The sequence below is a fragment of the Myripristis murdjan genome, chromosome 7 (assembly GCF_902150065.1).
Source record: "Myripristis murdjan chromosome 7, fMyrMur1.1, whole genome shotgun sequence".
NCBI classification, from domain to species: Eukaryota; Metazoa; Chordata; class Actinopteri; order Holocentriformes; family Holocentridae; genus Myripristis; species Myripristis murdjan.
Window position 1 is genome coordinate 28244287 of NC_043986.1, and position 12389 is coordinate 28256675.

Sequence of the window (12389 nt, forward strand, 5' to 3'; positions counted from 1 at the left end):
AGTTCAATTTTGCTTTAAAATGACTGAGGGGAAGTATCACCTCTACAAGCCATTTTTTCCGCTGTGCATATTGTTCACAAGTACAAATAGAGTTTATGGTTTATGGCAAAAATGCATATACGTGTGTATGCAGAGGACACTAGACTTCCTCATGTATTTAAACTATCTTTCATGCATCCTGCTTATCAGCAACATTTACAGGATAGAACAGAAGTAGATTTTTTCATGTATATATATAAAAATGTTTAATGGAGAAAAGATACACATCAAATAGCAGCTACAAAAACCCTCAGCTGTAACAACAGAACATATTTTTACAGTTATGGACCCTTTAAAGATATACATTTACTGATAATGATACGTATTAAACTGCCGAAATGGTTTTTGGACATAAAAACAAAATCAGTGGGGTACCAATTCCACTGATGGATTGTACCTACAGTACAGCATTAGTGACACAAAAATAATACCAATGGAGATGAGATCAATATAGTGTTTCCAAGCCTGTCCTCAGACCAGCAATGGTCAATGTGTTCAAATAAGCACATGCCTCTATAAAGTCTAATTAATGGGAGGTCTTAGTGGTAAAGTCCGTGTTTCTCTCCAGTTATCCTTTCATTCCTGGCAGACCCTGGTGATATCACCTGACTGGCTTTAAGCACCTTAACCTGTATTTTGTACTTTTATTAGTCCATTTCAATAGTTGTGGTTTTGAAACAATCCCTTCTCCCAACATGCACAGAGGCAAGGAAGAGAATGATAAGATTTCCAAGCATGAAAGCTTAATCATCTCCCTGCCATGTGTGAAAACAATGTTTTTAGAGGCTCAGTAGTACACCTCCTTTCCATTTGGCACATCTCCTTCCCCTTTTTGTCTCAAGTGAGCAACCTCCGGATCTTCAGTGAAACGTTGAGTGCTGAAGGTCGCCTCTGTACAACTACCATTCTTCCAGTGGATTGGTCTTCGAGTCTTCCATTCTGCCTTCTGCTCCAATCAGATCACTGAATTAGGCGATAGAACACCCAACAGACAAAGACCACCTGATGACTGGCCCAGTTCAGCTCAGACCACTTCTGGATGGTGTGACTGGCTAGGTAACCCTGCAAAGAACAGCAAACAAGAAATTGCTGCCTGCTTGGACGAGAAATGTGCCTTCCCAAACACTTTTCCTCATAGTATGGTTGATATGTCAACCAGTTATAACACAAAGAAATTGAGGTCACACACCAAAATACAACTACTGCAATCCAAAACCACAAAGATAGCAAAACATCAAAGAGTTCATATATGCAAAGACATCAGATTTACATCCAAAATCACAGTCTTTGCTAGATGATGTGAACTGTAGCACTGGCTCAAACTACAAATTTTGCTTGGAAAGACCATGACTATGGATGCAAGTTTAGATTTCTTTGACTTTTCACATTTTAGCTTGGCCATATTTTGACTGTTCAGTCTTGCTATTTTCACTTAGCCACTTGTTATCTGATATAAACGCTGGTAAAACAGAGTTACAGAGTCCAATCTGGTTTGTCTTACCTCCTCTGCTGCTTGGTCGTCAACATCAGGACCAAACATGGAGCCCAGGTAGGTGAGGTGGAAGATGGCAAGGAAACTGAACAGCAGGTTCACCAGCATCACCCAGCACTCCTGAAGGTCCAGGAGAGACAGCAATATGGCACTCATCCTTCTAAACTCTTCACCTCTACATACCTGGCCACAGAGCCAGCATCTACATGTGCTGATGTGTCTAAGAGCCTGTAGTATTTTCATTATATCTGTGTTGACCTGTCATGTCTATAATGCCTGCAGTAGTTAATAAGTTCTAAGCCTAATCCTTTCCATTTTACATTTCTTGATAATTTAACAGGTTAGTGGCAGCATTTGGTAAGTGAATAATCATAGTTCTCTCACAGCATTTAACAACATCAGACTACTTACGATTTTTCATATTGTTTGTTGGTTTTCTTTGTTGCAGGCAGACACTGCTGACAATGTCAAGTTGTCAGTTATCGCATTTAGATAGTATTGCTTATTTTAAACTATTTTTTTATTTCTATATGTTCACATGGATTTGGATAACTTGAAAAATGTAGTGGTTTGATTTGTGTGCTTTTGTTTGTTAGTGTTCAGCTTGTTTGGTGTCAGCTATAACTGTGTCACTGTTGGCTGTTTGGCTTTGTACTAATTTAGATGAAGATGCTCACAGCTAGCAAGCATGGGACTAGTGTGAGTTGTCTACACCTGTCAGTAGCAGATGTTTGCTTTTTTACAGAACTTTGTTGATCTTAATACAGCTTGATATTGCTTTCCATAGTTTGTTATGATCTTACAGTGTCTATGTTCCCTTGTTACTGACAACCCCCCAGTTCAATCTGAGAACAGGCACAGAGCTGAAACTGTACCTTCTTGTGCTGGTGGCTGCAGTCGGAGGTGCAGGGCCTGGACAGGATACACGCACTGAAAATAGCTGCAAGCTTCTTTCTCAGGACTATGGAGGGAGAGGAGAAGAAATGAGAGGAAAAACACAGACCATGACGGGCATGGGAATCAAATTATCTTGCCTTTATGAACACTACAGTTACACCTCAATTATATTATTTCTTTCTGTACGTGGGCCAGAGAGACCAGGAGCACATCAAGAAGCTGAATTACACATAAGGAAAACGGTGCTCTGAGTAACTGGCTAATTTGAACCAGAATTTCTGATTCTCAAAGATACTTTGGAGCATCACTAACCAATAACTGTTCTTTCTGATTTCTGGATAAAAGCAATACTTTTATTATTATCATTAACTGTTCCATATGAAGAAATTTCGCTCAGACTGAAACAAAACACAGGTACAATTTGGGAATCAGCCTTTCTTCCATAATACTATAACAAATTAATGGTATGTTATGTGCCAGCTGTACCTCGGATAATATGTAACATTCTGTGGAAAATTTTCCAAGGTGAAGTGTGTGAAGTTGTTGTTTGCACAGGCCATCATTGTGAACCCGTTCTTAATGATTATGCCCGTTAAAATAAAGGTCAAATAAATAAATAAAATAAAAATGTGTTGGTTTTGATATTACCAATAAATGGAGGCTCATGGCATTTCACATTCAGTACTTTATTTCTCCAGTGCGCATCCCTCGATATCAGTCATGAAGTTCATAACTCTGATTAATTTGCATGCAAAGTGATGGGCAAAAGCCATTAAATTAAATGGCTCCCATAAGACGACCAAGTTCAACACTAAATCACACTCCAAGCCTGATGAGTGCCCATACCACTGATGCCCAGCTAAGGAGACAGCAGAGCTCTGTGAAGCCTTGACTGCTGCAGTTTTCCTGACCAAGAGAGGAAAACATGCTTTTCTGATTTGTGCAAGAGATGACTGACAGGATGTTGGGGGCAAAAAAATGTCAGTGGAAACAACTCATAAAACTCTTAATTAAAAAGCAAGCCAAGGACAAGCAAAAAAGAGAATGTTTTATGCTTGCAAGGTTCAGTCCTGTGTCCCCTCCTGTGCCTGGTTGCAAAAAAGCTCTTAATTAAGCTTTATACCTTAAGCTCTCTTGAACATTCACCTTAAATTCAAGTGTGTTATCCAAATCCCATGCAGCTCACCACTCATCACTAATGTGTTGCACAAAACCCCTTAAGGGCATTTGCTTCCTTAGAATGGGTCTTAACAGATATAACTCAAGAGACACTTGCTGATTGAGAGAGTGCCTTCCATGATCTCTTCAGTATTGTTTATATTACAATCATTTTTGAACAAATTAATATTTAAGTTGAAGAAAAAATAAATTCTATGTGTAGATAGGTAAATGTTTGATGAAATTGCAAGGGAATCTGTGATTTAAAAAAGTTTCAAAATAACAATAATGCAGACAGCGGTTCAAACAAATGCTCAGTTACAGATGAAAAAGCTGTAAAAACAATAACTATAAGGCATACATGGAGGAAATAACTTCTGTTCTGCCCTGGGGAATTATTTGCCTTAAGGGACAAACTTATATTTGACACCTAAATGTTTTTTTGCAACTTGCAACTGGGCACTAGTATCGTACACAGGGCTATGTGTAGCTAAGATGAAATAATTAGAAGAAAAAAGACAAAAAAACAACAACTAGTGATCATGATGCAGTATGTGCTGAATTCACTGGTTGTTTTGGTACAATTTAATTAGGCAGAACTGACAGTGACACAAAGATAAGGCATCTGCATGCTGTAGGAAGAATAATGTGAGTTGATTAAAAGAGCCGTGGAAATTTGGCCTCATGTTTTTAATCAATTAAAGCTTGATAGAAATTCAAGCAATTTGGACCGCAAAATGTTTTAAGTTTTGGACTAAAGAGCTCCATGGTCCACATTTGAATCAGGGGCCCTATTGAAGTTATACAACAGTTACATGTATTGAAAAAGAAAAAAATGGCTACTCATACCATGTTCAACATAGGTGATGAACCCCAAGGAGAGCAGAACAGCTCCAAGGTGAAAACTCAGACCCTGAGGGGCACAGAAATTTTTTAGGCAGATTTAGGCAAAGCAGTGACACCAAATCATTCACCAACCAATAGAAAATGCATAGTTTCTCCACATTTCCTTCCTAATCAAACTTCAAAACTTCTCCATGACTGTTATAAATTCCAGTATCTGTCAGCATCTATGTTCAAATGCTGGGTTTTTAATAAGTACTGAGGGGCCAGGACCCACACCTAAATATTTACAATTCTTTTATGGATACACAATTTAATAAGATGGAACAACTAAGCAATTAGAAATTAAAATTACCCATTTGTCTCAATGCTGATGCTCACATTAAAGTAGATGCACTGAACACGACAAATAATATTACTTTGACATGGTTTAAACCGACACCAAAGAAAAAAACTTTTGTGTACTTTTGTCTTATATCCATGTTTTGATGTCATGGCAATGTCCAAGGTCTGGTATTGTCCCATTTCTTTGGGCTTATACTATTTTTAGTATGCTTGACAAAAACTTCACCAGATAAAAAAAAAAAAAAAAAAAAACAGATGGCTGCTATTTACCAACTGGCTGATCTTGAAATCTTACTAAGGCCACCCCTGCTATATGTACCGCTCATGATACTGTGTTAGACAAAATTATATGTAAACGTGTTCGAGGAAATTATACACTTCATAGGATAATCTTACTAACATGCAGTAAGGCACTGGCTGTGTATGTCACCAGGATGGCTGGAAATGTCCCGAGTTTCATAGCATTTTTGAAGACATCTGGGGAACAAGCAGGTGCCAAAGCATTAGCTGACTGCATGCAGTACAGTAAATCCAATACTGTCCATAGTGTTGTTTCCATTGACATGAATAAGAGAGTGGAGGCTGGGGCTTACAGGTATTGAGCCAGCGAGACATGGGGATGTTCCAGGACGTCACCACCAGAACCATGGACCGAGGCATTTCCACACTGAGGGGCTTCACCACACTCATATCCCTATGCAGCCAAACACAGACAATAAAATATATAACAAGGGTGACGTCCACACTCCTTCATCACCAGAAGATGATGAAGGAGGGCTGTTCCTGCATTGTGAATTCTTCATCAAGCTACCTAAATCAGGACTTCTCAGGGTCAGGACTGAAATTTTGAGCCATCACGGGTGTATCTTTAAAAGAGTATTCAAATTGGCATGGTAATTGCATTTAAATAAAAGTTATTTTGGGACAGACACAAGAATGGATTGTGAGGAGATGGTCCTCCACATGTCATTCAGTCAGTTGTCACAAGAAGGTTAGGCAGATGGGAGTGAAAAGTGGCTCACAGAACTAACCAACGTGAACAGCATATGGAAGAAGTATTATGGGTAGAAAGAATTCATAACTTTTCAACCTCTGAAGAACAAGTTGGGAGTGTCTTAACTTTTGATAGGCAGGTTACCACTAGACTACACAGTCAAGGGAAAACACTGAAAACACAACAGAAGCAAAGGAATCAGATTCGCTTTTTGGATGTGCAAGGTTATGAAAAGTCCTGAACCTTTCCAAATACCAAACCTCAAAGCTACACTGTGCTCAAAAGTCATTAAATATCTGCATGCTTATTGATAGTATATCTCTCATATGTTCATCATTGCCTAGCATGCACTATTTTGTGTTAGTTTTGGTGCTGTAAGAGTTTACATTTAGATTTTGATTGTGGGTGCATTATTATGACATACAGAGCACTTACCACTCATGGTCACACAGTATGTGTCAGTGATTGAAATAGAAACTATGCTTAAAATTTAAGAACTATAATTTAAAAACTATATCATTGTTTTATTGGTGACAACAGCATTGGTAAAAAAAATCTTTTGCATTTTGATTTTAGTGGAAACTCTGATATTTCTACTGTTTTTTCATATGTCCCATCCAGATAAATTGGAGACAGTTTATTAAACCCTGACTGTTTACATCAGAATAAAGAGCGAGACAAACCCAGGTTCTTTGCAGATTATGTCCTGACTCCTGTACCACCATGATACTGTTCCACCATCACATCTCTGATCTGACAGCTGGTGTTACACCTGCACAGCCTCAGCTGAACTTACCACTTGATGTTGTCTTTTTCTTCACTGAAACCTGCTCCCGCTAGCATGGTGGTGCCTTCGCTGAGGTGGCCTACAAAGTAGTTACTGAAGTGGAAGGACACTGCGTTCTCGTAGGCATGGAGCCACCTGCACAGCAACAACACACTAGTGAAATTACATAGGCTACACATACCACTGCCTCCAAGTATAACCTCATTTTTTTTTTTGCTAAGACTTTGAATAGGAATGCTTCTCCTATAAATATTGAGATAAAGCTACTTTACTCTACTACTAACTGTATTGTGTGCTATAAGCAAACATTTGCTGTTGACAAATGTTTCTGCACTTCAAATTACTTCAGAGACCATCTTTATACCTTGCTTGTCGTTTTTTCCCTTGAAGAGTTCATCTATTCCACAGACTGAGCCCCTGCAACATTCACCCCCACCCCCCCCTTTTCTACTTCAGAGACCAGTTGAAGGCTGATTCATGTTTTGTGACCAAAACAATATTGATCAGTGATAATTCAGTCACATCTGGCTTCCTTGTTTGGCAACATGTAAAGTTAGCTACAGCAACACTTTTGCATCACCAAACTGGCTAACAAACAGTCACATATTAATGTTACTGCATGCCATTGATGCAACAGCTAGCAATCAGCTACCTCCAATTGGTCACCAGACAATAGGATGATTATGTGTTTTCTAGCAGGATGAATAATGACTGATGACTGGGCAGAAAAGAATTTTCTCAAGAGCAGAATCAATGCAAGAGGCTTTCAACTCAGTTTGAAAGCATAAGAAGACCTGAAAAGAAGACAAAAAAAATCTATATTTCCATCCTGAAAACAAAACTTACCTCTCTCAAAATGTATCTTAGAAGCAGGGAAAGAAAAAGAGACAACATTCTCAAATGGTTTTACCACATAACTTGCTCTTGTATTGACAAAACTAACAAAATAGCAGGAGGAGGAATTACTAAACAAATGTTTGCCGTACTTGTCTGTGATTTGGTCCCCGTGGATTGGGATGAAGAAAAGGAACAGGTAAGGGGCGATGCAGTTGGAGACCAGCAGGCAGACCTGGCTCTTCAGCAGACTGAGGGAGGAATTCTGCAGCCACGACCAACTCTGAATGAAACAGACAAGATTAAATGCACAACAATCACATTTTTAGGTGCATGTTAATGCCTGTGCCAGTTGAGCTCTTCAGTTACTCACGAGCTTCTTGCCTTCAATGGCACCCTTGTAGCTGGAGAAGCTGATCCACGGGCCAAAGATGACGGTTCCCACGAAGAGAACGTAGCCCAGGAACTCTGCTGGAGAGGGCAGGCTGGCAACCACCCCTCTGTCCAGGTCAAAGGCTAGAGAGATGGCCTTCATGGCTACCACCATCTGGGAGCCTTCAGGAGACAACAATTAGCTTAAGGCTAGTGTGTGAACAGAGAATACATCAGCCCTGATCCTGGACAGAAACAGAGACATATCGCTGGAAAAGCAGAGTGTCTTTCTTTCTGTGTTGTAAGAGCAGGGCTGCACAAGACTGCCAAAAAATGACTTCAGAGTTTGTTTAGACTTTGTTTAATATGAATATAATTTAGGCTTTTCTTCATATGAAAGTAAACACTGAATAGCACCAGAATACCTTGTTTGAATCTTTTTGGAACACAAATTGCAATACTCAACAATGCATTTTTTTTTTTTTTTTACAGCAAATAATTGTGGAGCACAATCTCCGACACATACTGGCTGGTCGAGCTTGGGATAGTGTCGTAACTTGTGTGATTTATATTAACCACAATTGCTTCAAGGTGAAGCGAACACAACTTTAAAAGTCTGAGTGCAGACCAATTTTCTGGCCAAATAATGGAACATTTACCTCTCATTTTATGCCAGGTTACTGGATCGATTAAATGCAGCTCCCTGAAATGAAGACACAGGAGATTTCCATTAGGAGACTGGATTTCTACACCAGATTCCCAGTTGTAATTTTCAGACCTTTGGAAGTGAAATTCCTCCTTGCAGGCAGGCAGGAGACTTTGAAAGCGTTGCATAGTGACCGAAAAACCCCAGGTATCGCATGAAAAACATAATTTATCCCTGCCCGCTCCCTATATCCCCCACCTTACTTCGCCTTTCCCCTACATGAGTTTTTAAAGGCTTTTTTATTATCCTAAAACATGGCCTGTCTGACATTTATTCTACTGCAGATATTTACTGTGTCACCGTTGGATTGCCAGTCTTTAAGAAATAATGCAGCACAAGCTATGCTTTACTGTGAATTTGGAACACTTAAGACACTGTTGGATTTAATGCTGATGAAACAATAAAAAAGCAGTGTCACTGTGGCATTCCAGTCTTATGGACCAGATGTGTGAATATGAAGTTCAAAATTAAATTTAAAAAATTTAGCCTACATACAGATAGATAGATGCCGCCCCTGACAAAATTGTCTTATTATAAAAACTGACACAAAGAAAGACTTCAAGGGCACTGTTTTGCCATTAAGTTACTTCTGTATGTGAATACAGAGTACCTATGGCTCCTGTAATGTCAGAACTGCCAAAAGTGTTTTTTTTAAAAAAGGTCCTCACCCCATTAGGAGGTAGATGAGGATGACTCCTGAGAGGAAGAGGCCTCTGCTGCTGGACCGTCGACTGAGCAGCAGCACCAAGTAACAGAGCGCACCGAGCAGCAGCACCCACAGCATGTGCAGCTCAAAAAACAGGAAGAGGCCATAAAGCCCAGTCAACACTGACACCATGTGCTTTACAGTGGACATGCCTCCTGATGAAGACGAAGACAAGGGACACATACAAAAATTAACATGATTATCTAGGTGTCCAAGGTTTACTCTGTGGTTGTCATGTGAGTGAAGTCTTTCTGGATGTCTGGTGTGTCCTCACCCAGTCTGAAGCAGAGTCTGCAGAGCAGGCAGAGCAGCAGCAGCCTCCAGATCTGCTGCAGGCCCTGCTGGACGGTGCTCAGGCCACAGCTCTCGGCCAGCTGCAGCCACAACGCCAGCATGCTGGAGGGCTCCATGCTGCCTCTGCACACACAACACACACCAGCTCACACTCTGTCCCTCACTCAGGAGAGAGAGCTGCACACCATTCCTCTGCAGAAAAATGGCAATTTTGTTATGACCTGCTTCATTGACAAACATATTAAGGGTGGAATATGCTTTAACACATTAAACAAATCCTTATGGTTTTCTGGTAAATTCGATATGGACACATGATCCACCAAGATGTACTTAACTGCATATACAGTACAGGCCAAAAGTTTGGACACACCTTCTCATTCAATGCGTTTTCTTTATTTTCATGACTATTTACATTGTAGATTCTAACTGAAGGAATCAAAACTATGAATGAACACATGTGGAGTTATGTACTTAACAAAAAAAGGTGAAATAACTGAAAACATGTTTTATATTCTAGTTTCTTCAAAATAGCCACCCTTTGCTCTGATTAATGCTTTGCACACTCTTGGCATTCTCTCGATGAGCTTCAAGAGGTAGTCACCTGAAATGGTTTTCCAACAGTCTTGAAGGAGTTCCCAGAGGTGTTTAGCACTTGTTGGCCCCTTTGCCTTCACTCTGCGGTCCAGCTCACCCCAAACTATCTCGACTGGGTTCAGGTCAGGTGACTGTGGAGGCCAGGTCATCTGCCGCAGCACTCCATCACTCTCCTTCTTGGTCAAATAGCTCTTACACAGCCTGGATGTGTGTTTGCGGTCATTGTCCTGTTGAAAATTAAATGATCGTCCAAATAAACGCAAACCGGATGGGATGGCATGTCGCTGCAGGATGCTGTGGTAGCCATGCTGGTTCAGTGTGCCTTCAATTTTGAATAAATCCCCAACAGTGTCACCAGCAAAACACCCCCACACCATCACACCTCCTCCTCCATGCTTCACAGTGGGAACCAGGCATGTGGAATCCATCCGTTCACCTTTTCTGCGTCTCACAAAGACACGGCGGTTGGAACCAAAGATCTCAGATTTGGACTCATCAGACCAAAGCACAGATTTCCACTGGTCTAATGTCCTTTCCTTGTGTTTCTTGGCCCAAACAAATCTCTTCTGCTTGTTGCCTCTCCTTAGCAGTGGTTTCCTAGCAGCTATTTGACCATGAAGGCCTGATTGGCGCAGTCTCCTCTTAACAGTTGTTCTAGAGATGGGTCTGCTGCTAGAACTCTGTGTGGCATTTATCTGGTCTCTGATCTGAGCTGCTGTTAACTTGAGATTTCTGAGGCTGGTGACTCGGATGAACTTGTCCTCAGAAGCAGAGGTGACTCTTGGTCTTCCTTTCCTGGGTCGGTCCTCATGTGTGCCAGTTTCGTTGTAGCGCTTGATGGTTTTTGCGACTCCACTTGGGGACACATTTAAAGTTTTTGCAATTTTCCGGACTGACTGACCTTCATTTCTTAAAGTAATGATGGCCACTCGTTTTTCTTTAGTTAGCTGATTGGTTCCTGCCATAATATGAATTTTAACAGTTGTCCAATAGGGCTGTCGGCTGTGTAGTAACCTGACTTCTGCACAACACAACTGATGGTCCCAACCCCATTGATAAAGCAAGAAATTCCACTAATTAACCCTGATAAGGCACACCTGTGAAGTGAAAACCATTTCAGGTGACTACCTCTTGAAGCTCATCGAGAGAATGCCAAGAGTGTGCAAAGCAGTAATCAGAGCAAAGGGTGGCTATTTTGAAGAAACTAGAATATAAAACATGTTTTCAGTTATTTCACCTTTTTTTGTTAAGTACATAACTCCACATGTGTTCATTCATAGTTTTGATTCCTTCAGTGAGAATCTACAATGTAAATAGTCATGAAAATAAAGAAAACGCATTGAATGAGAAGGTGTGTCCAAACTTTTGGCCTGTACTGTATGTGTGTATATATGTGTGTGTGTGTGTGTATGTATATATATATATATATATATATATATATATATATATATATATATACACACACACACATATATATATATATATATATATATATATATATATATATATATATATATATATATATATATATATTATTGTTCATGTTGTTCACATCAACTAAGTAAGAATAACTAAGTAAGACATAACAGCAGCGTGATTTTACTTGGTAAATTAGTTGTATGCCGAGCTGAAAAGTGGTTCGTAAAGATTTGGAAACTATCTTTACTCATTTTCAATGAGTAATGAATGGTTTCCTGTAGGAAATACAACTGTGAGGTACCATTTTTTTGTGTTTGCCGTTGTCTCTTAGAGAAGGCAGTCACAAACACGGGGGAGTCTTCAACTGAGGCTATACTAACATTACAAAAAAAGTCTGAAGATGTTTAGCATGAGCTGAAACACTAACACGACTTGACCAGCTAACGTTAGCCTTAGCAAACCTGATAGACTGATAGCTGCTAGCTTACTGGCTAACGCCGGGTGCCTTCATTGCATTTTGATTGCTGGCTAATTATTAAGCCAGCGGACTCGCTGTTAGCTAGCAGGCTAACGCTCGCTGCTATCAGTGCGGGCGGGCGGCGTCGCCTGGTAACCTTACCGCTGGTTAGCGAGTCCCGCACACAAGTCACACACGTTAGTTAGCTGGCTAACAGCAGACAGAGCCGTGAGATAACCGATGATGCGGAATGAATCTGAACAGGTCAGCCCGCACACAACGAGCTACTACACTGTTTTCTTTGGCTAAGACATCCGGGCCCAGTGCAACGAGTATGTTAGGTTAGATACGTGTAATTCCTCAAACTAACTTACCTGTCCTGTTGTGTGGATGAGCTCAGCCTTGAGCTCAAGAGTCACTCTGGAGAAAATCTGACACTAGGTGGCAGTATA

The 12389-nt window shown here is 40.4% G+C and overlaps 1 protein-coding gene across 4 annotated transcripts; it reads right to left on the reverse strand.

The window, feature by feature from the left end:
• Positions 1-218: 218 nt before the first annotated feature.
• On the reverse strand, positions 219-12389 carry LOC115362611 (protein-serine O-palmitoleoyltransferase porcupine-like). Of its 4 annotated transcripts, none has more exons than XM_030056593.1 (13): positions 12312-12389; positions 9448-9590; positions 9136-9328; positions 8421-8464; positions 7763-7944; positions 7542-7672; positions 6565-6690; positions 5368-5468; positions 5175-5251; positions 4436-4499; positions 2407-2492; positions 1541-1651; positions 219-1101 (listed from the first exon to the last, which is right to left on the reverse strand). In XM_030056593.1, the coding sequence occupies exons 2-13, from the start codon at positions 9581-9583 to the stop codon at positions 1000-1002; spliced, it is 1353 nt and encodes a 450-aa protein (XP_029912453.1). In that variant the 5' UTR covers positions 9584-9590; positions 12312-12389; the 3' UTR covers positions 219-999. The 4 variants fall into 4 exon arrangements, with proteins under 4 accessions (XP_029912453.1, XP_029912451.1, XP_029912454.1 ...); XM_030056591.1 differs by having other exon boundaries at positions 9448-9659; XM_030056594.1 differs by lacking the exon at positions 12312-12389 and adding an exon at positions 12100-12263.

Excerpts from the sequence above, each read along its gene's own strand:
- LOC115362611 (XM_030056593.1), bottom strand. The coding sequence starts at position 9,583 with ATGGAGCCCTCCAGCATGCTGGCGTTGTGGCTGCAGCTGGCCGAGAGC. Across the intron at positions 5,469-6,564 it reads GAAAAAGACAACATCAAGTG|GGATATGAGTGTGGTGAAGC; the intron begins GTAAGTTCAGCT and ends TTGGCTGCATAG. Across the intron at positions 2,493-4,435 it reads CATCACCTATGTTGAACATG|TCCTGAGAAAGAAGCTTGCA; the intron begins GTATGAGTAGCC and ends CTCCCTCCATAG.